The sequence below is a fragment of the Trichomycterus rosablanca genome, chromosome 3 (assembly GCF_030014385.1).
Source record: "Trichomycterus rosablanca isolate fTriRos1 chromosome 3, fTriRos1.hap1, whole genome shotgun sequence".
In the NCBI taxonomy this organism is placed as follows: Eukaryota; Metazoa; Chordata; class Actinopteri; order Siluriformes; family Trichomycteridae; genus Trichomycterus; species Trichomycterus rosablanca.
In genome coordinates, this window is record NC_085990.1 from 14,363,053 (window position 1) to 14,377,357 (window position 14,305).

Genomic DNA, 14,305 nt, shown 5'->3' on the forward strand with positions numbered 1-14,305 from the left:
CTTCTTAACCCCGCCTCGTTCTGGATTCAGACCAGGAATATAAAGTCTTTGTGCGGCTGCTCCTCACCGCACCGTTACATCTGTACTCACCACCTTTAATAACCTAAGCGCTCATCATGAGGGAGATTGTGCACATGCAGGCTGGTCAGTGCGGTAACCAGATTGGTGCCAAGGTAAGAAAAGTACTTTTATTTCTTTCGAGAAAATGTTGGACTGAAGGAAAACGTACATTTGGAAGCTTGAGATGTAACAATGAAATCCAGACTTGAGGAGTGGCCATCATGCATCAAAACCGTTATATACGTATATGTGTGTGTGTGTATATATAGAATTCATTTCGCATTTCTATACAGTTAAAACACATGTTCCAGGTTATGAATTTTAAGTTGTGTGTATCTAACAAGGAATTTCTTTAAACTTGTTGGGTTAAATAAGCAAAGAAGTACTGATGTGTGCAACCGTGCGGAACACTGTGAATCTGTCATCCCATCACAGTGTTACGCACATTGACGTTTTTATAGTTCATATATCTAGGTCATTAAAACAAATAAATCAAGTACAAACTGTTTTTTTTTCTTAACTCGGTTCTGCTAATAGGAGGAGACCACCCAGTTATTAAAATTATAATATTTACTACTGTATTTGATATGGTGTGTACGGAAAACCGTGACCGAACGGTGAACGGTAAAGGTCTAAAGTCGGTTGTACGTATTTGTACGTTTTTTAACATATATTTTTTTACATTGTACATTTAATCTTAAAACTACTGTAAGATTTTTCCTTAAATTTATTACTCATTAAATAATAATAATTATTATTATTAGAATAATAATAATAAACAGCCAACAACTAGGCATTAAAATACGTATAATTTAAATACAGGGTGGAATTTAGTTGTATTTATTTTTTATTTTTTCCTTCACAGCCACATCCCATGTCGCATACTAGCACATTCTATACTCTAAATATTACAAATCTACTAATAAAAAACATACATTTGTCTCAATATGTAATTTTTGCTTGAATTCACTTTGTATTTACTGCTTCTCCTGGTTCAGACATCATGAAGGGTGGGGCAGGGGGCTCATGGACAAAGAAAAACCCATTCCCAGCCTAGCAAAATACAAATCTTTACTATAATTACATAATTCACTGTAAATTACCCCATGTTAGTGTTCAACAGTTTTTTGGTGTTTTCCTATAAACCATGTGTAGTCGCTTCAGATTTGAATAAGAACAATGGGCTGAACTCTAGACTCAGTTCAGACTCCAGCCATGATGGGTGTGGAGTACAAGCAATAATCTGTTGCTTACTCTTAACATTTAGGACACATTTGATCTTATTTTCCAATCAAAAGTAGCCTGGTAAGAAGATTGTGTAGTTTCTAAACTGCAGTGGACCGATTTATGGCAGGAATTTTCAACCTTTTTATTGAGCCATTATAAGGATTGAAGGTTTTCATAACTCCAATAAGAATAATCCCTCCCTCATGACCTTTTTATTCCAGTGCACCACTGTGAATGAGTGTACATTTCATTGAATGTTGCTGAATAATAATCTATTAATAATTACTTTTACTGAAGACGGAAGAGTGAATCTAAATTGGCAACCTCTTTAACAGGGCTTATTATTTAGCTATCCACATTAAAGCATATCATTTAGTAAAATAATAAAACTGTGTAAATTTGAAAGTCAGGATTATAAGTTAAGACCAACAAATGGATTAATATTTTTGCAACTGAATATGCTTACCCACTTGGGAAAGCCAGTCAGTATAATCACAATTTAAATTCATTTTTGATAAATAACTTTGCAGTCTACACAACTACACAGCCTCCATACTTTACCACATCAATACATTATTTGTGCTTTGCAAGACTTTCCGAGACCAACCTCCTTTACCAGGCAAAAAATAAAATGAAATGAATATATAATTACATTTACATTTTCAACATTCAGCAGACGCTTTTATCCAAAGCGACTTACAGTACTGTGACAGCACATATTGTCTAAGCAATTTAGGGTTAAGGGCCTTGCTCAAGGGTCCAATAGTGGCAACCTGGCTGTGGTGGGGCCTGAACCAGCAACCTTTTGATTACTAGTTTACTAATTATAACTATTATTAACTGCCCTAATTAGTCTGAAAAGGTTTCACATACAATAAAAACATTACTGATCAGCCATAAAATTGCAGCCAACAACAGTTAAAGTGAATAACATTACATATCTTGTTAAAGTGACCTATATAGGCATAGGATATATTAGAGAGCAAGTAAACAGTTAGTTTTTGAGGTCCATGTGTTGGAAAAAATGGGCAGATGTGAGCCAGATGTGGTGGCTAGATGACTGGGCCAGTGCAACCTCAAAACAGTAGGTCTTGTGTAGTGTTTTCGACATGCAGTGGTCAGTACTTACCAATAGTGGTCCAATAAAGGACAGCAGATGAATCAGCAAAAGGGTCGTGGGTGCCCAAGGCATGAGGAGCGAATGTTGGCCCATTTGGTCTGGCCTCAGACAAGAGCTACTATAGCACTAGTAGTTAAAATGTTAATGCTGGCTATGATTGACAGGTGTGACAAACTGTCAGAGTGCACATGCTGATTTACTGTCCACTGCCAAAAGTGCCTAGAATAGGTATGTGACCATTAGAACTGGACCATGGTGCAATAAAAGAAAGTGACCAGGTTTGATGATTCAGGTTTTCTTTTACCTCAGGCTGTTACTTTGACACGTCATCTTCCTAAACCTTGTTGCAGACTAAGTGCATACCTTCATGTCAAGGGCATTCCCTAATGACAGTGGCCTCTTTTAGCAGCATTAAGTGTCCAGCCTCACTTTAAAATCGTTCAGAAATGCTTTAAGAAACATGACAAAGAGTTTAAATTCCCAAGATCTTCATCCGACTGAGCTGGGCAAACATGTCTAATCTATGAAGTTCCCACCTTACAACAGGACTTAAAGGATATGCAAAAGTCAAGACATTCTTACAAAGACCCATGAGAAGCAGTCACATTTCAATAGGCTTGGTGTATCAAACCTAATTCATTCAAGATAAAGCCTTAAGTGTATTCAGGACTATGCATTGGTAGGCGTACTCGGACTGCTAAGTCATTGTATTGAATTAAGACTGCATGGGGAGGGGCAAGCACCAGCAGATGGGAGACGTGACTCTTGGATTGAGTCTGAACAGAGAATTCATAGTTTCATTTTATGTTTTTTCCCTGCCTGCAATACTGCAGCCCTAGCCAGACGGTAAAATATTTTAAGAATATGAGCAATTATTAATTTTTCCAGCTGTAGGTTTTTAATGACTGGTTCATACTCCAAGGAAGAAATATTTGGTGTATTGGAGATTTAACTGACAGGTTGGTTGAGAGCAGGGGTTTTGGCTTGGTGGTTTGACTAGTGTAATGGAATTAAGATCGTGGCATGCACTTCCCCCAAGTGCATGTTGTCCTCGTTCTTTCAAAACGATTATGCCACATGCACTTCAATATCCATTCTGTCCTGCCTTGACTCTCATTTTGCTATTTACTGTGTCTGGTATTCAGATTATGGTCATTAGGGCAGTTCTACAAAATGGATTATACTGTAGAATGTGCTAGTTATAAGATATGAGCCACTTTACAATTTACCTTCTATGTTATTTATAATCTTCAAACAAACACATATAACAGTATTGTCATAGACAGAAAGACTGGGCCACCACAAAACGCAGAGAAAAAAAGATCCTATGATCAGGATATTATGAGTTTGAGTCCCAAATGATGACACAACAAACTTCAGCTGGCGTATTGCATAATTTTATTGCCTGTTCTCTACTTTTTACAAAGATCATAGCATAATGTTAATTTAAATTCTAGTTGGGATAAATAAGTTCTTATTGTCTAATTGAAACACATTCTCGAATGACTATTTTACAGTTTTGGGAGGTGATCAGTGATGAGCATGGCATTGACCCAACAGGAACCTACCATGGTGACAGCGACCTTCAGCTTGACAGAATCAGCGTCTACTATAATGAAGCTACAGGTATTTTAGTGTAGCCAGTTCTCATCTCTTTAAAAAGCACATTTATTGGTACTAATGTTATTTTTTCTCCCTCTTTTCCTCCCACCCTTATTCTTTTAAATGGAGGAGGTAAATACGTCCCGAGAGCTATTCTGGTGGATCTGGAGCCTGGCACCATGGACTCAGTCCGCTCTGGTCCCTTCGGACAGATCTTCAGACCTGACAACTTTGTGTTTGGTAAGTGACTGGAAATAAGGCCAAACAGAATAGTAAGAAGTTTATTTACTTGATCTTGTTACATTATGGGATTCTGTGCACACAAAAAGCCTACCAAAAATCCTACACACAAAAAGACAAAGGTGCAGTTTTTTATTAATAAAGTGGTACCTTGTAACTCAACGTTCCCTTTAACTCAAAATCTTTGAAACTCAACGCCCTTCATTGAGAAATTTGTACCCTTAAACTCAATGTTTCCAATAAACTCATTGTGTTCAGTTTGTTTTTAAAAAATTTATTTATTTAATTTCAAATTAACAATGAACAGTCGCTTTGTTCAGCGCTTGGCTTGATTGGTGCGGTAATGCATCATAAAAGTGCGAATATGAGACGAAACTGCATTTGTGTGGAATAACTGTCAGATTCACTCTGAAAGCTCGACATGTATCTGTGTTTAGCTGGATTTTCCTTCTGCTTCACTTTTAAACTTGTGTTACAGCTCGGGCTGCTGAGAAATTGTGAGAATCAGCTTTGTATTTCAGAGTTTTTTTTATATTTAATATTATATTTGTATTATTTTAGTGTATAAGTGTGAAAAGTCTACGGGCCCATGAGTGTGACAAAGCATGCAGACCATTAAATTGATAATAACTGTGTACCTACAAAGTGCAGCTACAGGGGTTGGACAAAATAACTGAAACACCTGGTTTTAGACCACAATAATTTATTAGTATGGTGTAGGGCCTCCTTTTGCGGCCAATACAGCGTCAATTCGTCTTGGAAATGACATATACAAGTCCTGCACAGTGGTCAGAGGGATTTTAAGCCATTCTTCTTGCAGGATAGTGGCCAGGTCACTACGTGATGCTGGTGGAGGAAAACGTTTCCTGACTCGCTTCTCCAAAACACCCCAAAGTGGCTCAATAATATTTAGATCTGGTGACTGTGCAGGCCATGGGAGATGTTCAACTTCACTTTCATGTTCATCAAACCAATCTTTCACCAGTCTTGCTGTGTGTATTGGTGCATTGTCATCCTGATACACGGCACGGCTATTGGATGCACATGGTCCTCCAGAATGGTTCGGTAGTCCTTGGCAGTGACGCGCCCATCTAGCACAAGTATTGGGCCAAGGGAATGCCATGATATGGCAGCCCAAACCATCACTGATCCACCCCCATGCTTCACTCTGGGCATGCAACAGTCTGGGTGGTACGCTTCTTTGGGGCTTCTCCACACCGTAACTCTCCCGGATGTGGGGAAAACAGTAAAGGTGGACTCATCAGAGAACAATACATGTTTCACATTGTCCACAGCCCAAGATTTGCGCTCCTTGCACCATTGAAACCGACGTTTGGCATTGGCACGAGTGACCAAAGTTGGCTATAGCAGCCCGGCCGTGTATATTGACCCTGTGGAGCTCCCGACGGACAGTTCTGGTGGAAACAGGCGAGTTGAGGTGCACATTTAATTCTGCCGTGATTTGGGCAGCCGTGGTTTTATGTTTTTTGGATACAATCCGGGTTAGCACCCGAACATCCCTTTCAGACAGCTTCCTCTTGCGTCCACAGTTAATCCTGTTGGATGTGGTTTGTCCTTCTTGGTGGTATGCTGACATTACCCTGGATACCGTGGCTCTTGATACATCACAAAGACTTGCTGTCTTGGTCACAGATGCGCCAGCAAGACGTGCACCAACAATTTGTCCTCTTTTGAACTCTGGTATGTCACCCATAATGTTGTGTGCATTGCAATATTTTGAGCAAAACTGTGCTCTTACCCTGCTAATTGAACCTTCACACTCTGCTCTTACTGGTGCAATGTGCAATTAATGAAGATTGGCCACCAGACTGGTCCAATTTAGCCATGAAACCTCCCACACTAAAATGACAGGTGTTTCAGTTATTTTGTCCAACCCCTGTATATGGTAGGTGTAGCTCATGATGCTCCCAATTTTTGTACTTGTTATGTAGTTGGTCTGTACATAATTGACTACTTTTCTAATTGATTATAAGCTTTTTAAAAACATGTTTATTACTGTATACATTCGGATAAACAAGATTAGGAGCAAGTCTATTATAGGGAACAGCATAGGAAGGCAAGATTGACATGATTTGGGCATGTGCAAAGGAGGAATAAGAGTTATCTTCTGTTGCTGCACAGTTTGAAGCATATTATTTCCTTTAAATAATTGATTTATAACACCACTTAGCAACAGTTGTGGCTGAATCACATTATGTCAAAGTAAGAAGTGTAGTTTTTTTGTCAGGTAAAATAAAAAATACTACAAGGCTGAGAGAAATAAACTGCAGTTCTTAGTATTTACTGAATGGATATCTGATTTTTTCAGGTCAGAGCGGTGCTGGTAATAACTGGGCTAAAGGTCACTACACAGAGGGAGCAGAGTTGGTGGACTCTGTCCTAGATGTGGTCCGTAAGGAGTCGGAGAGCTGTGACTGCCTACAGGGCTTTCAGCTCACCCACTCGCTGGGCGGCGGGACCGGATCCGGCATGGGCACCCTGCTTATCAGCAAAATCCGTGAGGAGTACCCTGACCGCATCATGAACACCTTCAGCGTGGTTCCTTCTCCTAAAGTGTCCGACACCGTGGTGGAGCCCTACAACGCCACCCTGTCCGTCCATCAGCTAGTAGAAAACACGGATGAGACATACTGCATCGACAACGAAGCTCTGTACGATATTTGCTTCCGCACTCTCAAGCTTACCACGCCCACATACGGCGACCTCAACCACCTCGTGTCAGCCACCATGAGTGGCGTCACTACGTGCCTGCGTTTCCCTGGGCAGCTCAATGCCGACCTGCGCAAGCTGGCTGTCAACATGGTGCCCTTCCCTCGTCTGCACTTCTTCATGCCTGGATTTGCACCCTTGACCAGCAGGGGTAGCCAGCAGTACCGTGCACTCACGGTGCCTGAGCTTACTCAGCAGGTATTTGACGCTAAAAACATGATGGCCGCATGTGACCCGCGCCACGGCCGCTACCTTACGGTCGCCGCTGTCTTCCGTGGCCGCATGTCCATGAAAGAGGTGGATGAGCAGATGCTCAACGTGCAGAACAAGAACAGCAGCTACTTCGTCGAATGGATTCCCAACAACGTCAAGACCGCCGTCTGCGACATACCACCACGCGGCCTCAAGATGTCCGTCACCTTCATCGGCAACAGCACAGCCATCCAGGAGCTGTTCAAGCGCATCTCTGAGCAGTTCACCGCCATGTTCCGCCGCAAGGCTTTCCTGCACTGGTACACCGGAGAGGGTATGGATGAGATGGAGTTCACTGAGGCCGAGAGCAACATGAATGACCTGGTGTCCGAATACCAGCAGTACCAGGACGCCACCGCCGAGGAGGAGGGCGAGTTTGACGAGGAGGGTGAAGAGGTTGCCTAAGTAGAGAAAAGAATGGAAGCAGCATAGGGGTGTGGGAGGAAAATGTAGCAAGGCACATGCTGAATCTGATGTAGGTGTCTCAAATGAAGTAGAAAATAGCGCTAGATAAACAGGGCCAAAACAACCAGAGGAATCTCGAAAGTGTTCCTGAGCACAGAATAAAAAAGTTACATTAAATAAATGTACTCATTACTAGATCTTCATTAAAGTCTATGTTTACATTTTAATTATTTTACTTCACCGCATATGATGTCTCTTATGAAGTCTAGTCCTTTGTCCCTTTATCCTTTTTAACAGATGTCTGTCCAAATGGCATTAGTAGCACAACCATATGTCTGTACTACTTTACCAGCATAATCACACGTTCGTACAGCGTTAACAGCATAGTAATAACTGCATAAGAGCAAATGCCTGTATTACGTTATAAGCATTTAACAGATACACTGATCAGCCATAACATTAAAACCGCCTCCTTGTTTCTACACTAACTGTCCATTTTATCAGCTCCAACTTACCATACAGAAGCACTTTGTAGTTCCACAATTACTGACTGTAGTCCATCTGTTTCTCTGCATGCTTTATTAGCCCCCTTTTATGCTGTTCTTCAATGGTCAGGACCACTACAGAGCAGGTATTATTTGCAGTGATACTGACATGGTGGTGGTGTGTTAGTGTGTGTTGTGCTGGTATGAGTGGATCAGACACAGCAGTGCTGGTGGAGTTTTTAAACACCTCACTGTCCCTGCTGGACTGAGAATAGTCCACCAACCAAAAATATCCAGCCAACAGCGCCCCATAGGCAGCGTCTTGTGACCACTGATGAAGGTCTAAAAGATGACCAACTCAAACAGCAGCAATAGATGAACGATCGTCTCTGAGTGTCTAATAGAGTGGACAGTGAGTGGACACGGTATTTAAAAACTCCAGCAGCGCTGCTGTCTGATCCACTCATACCAGCACAACACACACTAACACACCACCACCATGTCATTGTCACTGCAGTGCTGAGAATGATCCACCACCTAAATAATACCTGCTTTGTGGTGGTCCTGTTGGGGTCCTGACCATTGAAGAACAGGGTGAAAACAGGTTCAAAAGATATGTAGAGAAACAGATGGACCACAGTCAGTAATTGTAGAACTACAAAGTGCCTCTATATGGTAAGTGGAGCTGATAAAATGGACAGTGTGTGTAGAAACAAGGAGGTGGTTTTAATGTTATGGCTGATCGGTGTATCTGTACTGCTTTATCAGATGTCCCAATTACATTTGTAGCATGAACAGACGTCTGCATTACGTTAATAGTCTTAACAGGTGTCCATATGGTTGTTTGACGTGCCATAAGAAATAAAAGCCACCATTTCTTTTTTTTCATTCCTTATGCTCTTACTTTTACTGTTTAAAGCTGCAGTGTCCATTATTTTTCGAAAATAGCCCTTTAAAAAAGGAAAAGCTCTCTAACATGACTTGACCATTAAACACCTACAATATCAGTACTAAGAGAGTAGTGTGGATTGGGAGACCAAAATACTGTGAGTTGCTTGCAATAACATAGTCAGCAACTTATCAAATGGTACAATATGCAGCTTTAAACAGACTGAAGTAAGGTGAAACTCTGAAATGATCTAAAAATAGTAAGTCTGAAATGTTTTTTGCACTATGATGGGAGAACTTTGCACAATGATGCCATTCACTATGTCTGTGAGGATATCAGTATTAGAGTCAATGGTTTACATGAATAACAGCAGATTGTGGAAACTGCAGTTAGAAAGTTGAGAGAATTATCACAACAGCTTTTAGTGTGAAACTTCCAGAACTTGAAACATGGCCTGTATCTGAGCCCAAAGCTTTTAAAAGTTGTTTGCTTTTTTTTTTTTTTTTTTTTGTAACATGAAGTGTTAAGATCCCTGTGTCCCTTATTTTTTATACTTTGATTTCCTATTGGAAAAACCTGAGCCTCTGGAAAAAAACACTCAATAAAAGAAATGTGAAATTTGTTTTATTTTGTCATGCCTGTTTTCTTATTCATACAATTAAGATGAATATATCGGAGATTTAAATTAGGCAGTTAACTTCTAATGCCAAGTTCACACTACACAACTTTCTAAGTCGTCAGGTCGCTGTACAGTTCACACTACACAACTGGATCTCTTGTAATCGGGAGTCTTTCAAGTCGGTGTGGCTTTCACACTACACGACTGATCGGTGATAGGGGGTTTCACACTACACGATCTATCACCAACTGGAATCACAGACGAGCTTCTCTGGTCTCCCAAACTACGTTTTGTCACGAAAACAAACTCGAGAAGTGATGAAAGGTTTAATGATACCACGTCCAAAAATGCACGTCAACAAGTAGCGAGCGATCAAAGTTGTTTGTGCGCTGATGTGCAGCATAAAATTAAAGAGAAAAATAAATGAATCCGAGTGGATTTGGCAACGCGATCAGCAGGGATTGTTTTGTTCTGTAGCGAGTTGGAGGTTAATAAATATTTGTTGTAATGCAGTGTTGGTATTATGGTTTGGCGTGGACAATAAGTTCACAAATGTTGTAAAGCTTGTGTGTGCCGATGTATTTAGATAGAAACTATATTATCCCCCTCACCACACGCAACCGACTGATCCAGATATTCAACATGCTAGATATCTCTCCTCAGTCGCCTAGTGCTCGGCGTGCCGCTCGGATCGAGTTGTTGAGTAGTTCACGCATAGCGATTGAGAGCCGAGTTTAGATCGCTGGGCGAACGCTGAGCTGCTCCCGAGCTGCCACATCTAGCGGCGACCAGTCGGGGAGCAAAAATCAGGGCACAAATCATGTAGTGTTAACTAGGCATTAGCATGCTCTGTAGCATGTATCCATTTGCTGTGCAGAAGTACCAGTATACCTATATTTTGGATCAAGATAGCCGGAGGAAAAAATCTCTGATTTTGGAGGTTGTTTTTGAAAATATAAGACACATTCAAAATCAAGAGGTAAGTAATAGAGTAAATTGGTCAGATAAGAATAGAGTGATTACTGGTATATCATAGACTCGACCCGCGAGAGGAAGAGTACTTAAAATTAATACCTAGTTACACTGATGACTGTTCACCGATCAGCCATAACACTAAAACCACCTCCTTGTTTAAACACTCACTGTCCATTTTATCAGCTCCACTTACTATATAGGAGCACTTTGTCTACAAGTACCGACTGTAGTCCATCTGTTTCACTACATATTTTTTTATCCTGCTTTCACCCTGTTCTTCAATGGTCAGGACCACCACAGAGCAGGTATTATTTGGGTGGTGGATGATTCTCTGCCCTGCCGTTACAATAACATGGTGGTGGTGTGTTAGTGTGTGTTGTGCTGGTATGAGTGGATCAAACACAGCAGTGCTACTGGAGTTTGTAAATATCATGTCCACTCACTGTCAATTCTATTAGACACTCCTACCTAGTTGGTCCACCGTGTAGATGTAAAGTCAGAGACGATCGCTCATCTATTGCTGCTGTTTGAGTTGGTTATCTTCTAGAACTTCATCAGTGGTCACAGGATGCTGCCCACAGGGCGCTGTTGGTTGGATATATATGGTTGGTGGATTATTCTCAGTCCAGCAGTGACAGTGAGGTGTTTAAAAACTCCAGCAGCATTACTGTGTCTAATCCACTCAAACCAGCACAACACACACTAACACACCACCAGTGTCACTGCAGTGCTGAGAATGATCCACCACCCAAATAATACCTACTCTGTAGTGGTCCTGGGAGAGTCCTGACCATTGAAGAACAGGGTGAAAGGGGGCTTACAAAGCATGCAGAAAAACAGATGGACTACAGTCAGTAATTGTGGAACTACAAAGTGCTTCTGTATGATAAGTGGAGCTGATAAAATGGACAATGTGTGTAGAAAAAAGTGATCCACAACAGTTGGTACACAACAAAAAGTATATCCTCGTGAACAAAAATAATCTGATTAAGATAAAACTCTAGCGGTAATCTGATTATTTAGAGGCTAATGTAACTACCTTTTTCTAATTAAGGACATTGACCACACTGAGAAATCAAGATTACTGACTGAATATTAACTTATGTAAACTAAAAAGTATTACTAAAATGTAACTGAATACTGAGTAATTAGAATCTCTTAACAGTATGAAAAGACAGAACTTCAGCTCTAAATGTAGAAGACCAAAGTCATGACAACAGGAGAGACGAATAACTATACCACTGATGGATAAGTGGAGTCACTTGAATCATTTATTAACAGCAAAGCATCCAGCAGTCAGGAAATACACAGACTGGTCCTTGGCAGAACAACAATGAAGAAACTGGAAATACCCAGCCTATGCTGGACGGTACAAAAGTGGTACAGGAATATTGATGCCTTTGAACTTTTATGCTGGCTAAGACTTATAAGAGTACCTAGGACAGCAAAGAAGACAAACAAATAGATCCTCAACCAAATCAATTGTAACCTCTCACTCGAAGCCCAGGTAACTGTTGCCCAGATAAGGAGGAGAACAGCCAGCAACAAGATGGATGGATACAATTAGAGGAACAATAAACGAGACATTATGAAGCCTGAAGACCCAAACAAAAGACAGGAGTGAGAATCGACATGATGACACTTAATTAAAAAAAAAATCATCATAATTTTATGTTGTCTTTATTTCATCTAGCCTTTTAATGTCCTACAGTAAAGCCTTTTTTTGGCCAACTAACACATGTAGTGCTAAAAAGTGAGCAGTCTGAACAAAACTAAAGGTCCTACAAATATCATGAGGATTGGTATAGAAAGGTAAATTAAATTTGCACCATCTGGCACTAAGAAGAAGACACGTGAAGACTGGATGGAGTAAAAAAAAAATACAAAAGCCACTTTGAAACTTTGTAAGACATCAAATTAATAATTTATAATCTAAGTAAAGTATGCATATTTTTGACCCAGTATAGTTTTAGTAAACCCACAATGAACACAGAGTAAATTAACCATATTTGTTTTATTTGATAAAATGTGATAAAATATGTTGATAAAATATGTTCCAATTATTAAGTCACAAAAAAATTTAAGTTTAGTTTAATTAAAATGACCCTTCAGTAGCTCAAGGAAATTATACTAGCTCACCACCGCTGAGATTCCGTTTCAAATTCAGTAGTGCTTTTGGCCGACCAGGTGTCTACACAGACATAACTGGCTATGTTTAAGGGAAAGGGGTGGTGACCAAAGCCCTGTGATGAACTGGTGTCCTATCCAGGGTATTCCTGTCCTGCGTCTAGTGAACCAGACCTACCATGACCCTGATCCAGATCGATACCAACTTTTTCAGCATTGCACACCACTACTGGGTAGCCCAAGCTTCAGTAAAGTCAAATGTTTTTTACACTTCTAAGGGCCATGCATATCATGGCGATCTTGGGATTTTAGTTATTCATTCATTCATTTACTTATTAATCACCAACCACTTTATCCGGATCAGGGTCATTGATGATGATTAATGAGCAAATGAATGTTTGACTGCCAGACTGAAGCCTCCTGAGACACTGATTTTGAGCCCCAGGTAATCATAGGAAAGGGTGTGATCTAGGGCGATGTCTCCTAGATTGAAAGCGTATCTGCCTTCCTGAGATCTGGCTTTCTTTTGGAAGATCATGATTTTAGATTTATCAGGATTTACTGTCAGGGCCCGTTTTCTGTGGGCGACAGCAGCATCAGGTCATTCGCGTAGAGGAGAAATTTAACTTCTGTTTTATTTGGATTTGCAGATCGCTCCAATAACACTGCTAAATCATTGATATAGATATTAAAGAGAGTAGGAGACAAGCTGCAACCCTGCCTGACACCATGCCCCTGAGTGAAGACCTCAGTCATTTTACTGCCAATTTTTACTCCACATTTATTATTGACATATATTGATTTAATGATGTCATAGACTTTTCCCCTACACCATTTTGGAGAATTTTATAATATAATCCTTCTTGCCAAATTAAATCAATCTATAAAACATGCAAAAACTTTAGCATTATTTTGCTTGTGTAGATGTTGGTGGATTAGGGTGTGTAGGGTGTAAATATGGTCAGTAGTGCGATGATATGGTAAAAATCTCTCTCTCTCTCTCACTGCTTCATGTGTTCGGTCTCTCGGTGCCCTTAGTCACGTGACGGTACCACAACAAAACCAGTGTTGCCAACTTAGCGACTTTTTTTCAAAAAAGCGACTAGCTACAAATCTAGCGACTTTTTCTGGTGTCATTGGAGACTTTTGGAGACTCTGACGTGAAAGCACATATCGTTCTGCAGTTATTGTCCTCAAAGAGCAGCTGGTGCTGTCGTTCTGTTGATTTATCCTACCGAGCATGCGCACATCGGTTTTTGACTCGTTATGTGGAACGCCTATAATTCTGTGCTACCTTTGCCTAATTTATTTCTGCTAGTGGTTAGTAATGTGTGTTTTTAGTTTTAATTCCTTTAAAAGTTTAAAGTTTAAGTGTATGTAATGCCGTTATGTGACTTATTTTTTAACTATGCAAGGTGATCAAATTGGCAATACTTAATTGCAAACAGTTGAATAACATATGTGTTTATCTAATGCTATGTGTTAACGTTTTATTTAACCACGTTTATACACGCGTTCAGTGATTTTAAAGCGTTTTTCATACATCTAGGGAGGCCAATCATTTTTATATAACC

General features: G+C 40.3%; 1 protein-coding gene across 1 annotated transcript; it reads left to right on the top strand.

Annotated features, from left to right (window-relative positions):
- Positions 1 to 64: 64 nt before the first annotated feature.
- On the top strand, positions 65 to 7,828 carry tubb5 (tubulin, beta 5). Its single transcript, XM_062992746.1, has 4 exons — positions 65 to 173; positions 3,925 to 4,033; positions 4,139 to 4,249; positions 6,579 to 7,828. Exons 1-4 carry the CDS (start codon positions 117 to 119, stop codon positions 7,634 to 7,636), a joined length of 1,335 nt encoding a protein of 444 aa, XP_062848816.1. The 5' UTR covers positions 65 to 116; the 3' UTR covers positions 7,637 to 7,828.
- The last annotated feature ends 6,477 nt before the right edge of the window (positions 7,829 to 14,305 follow it).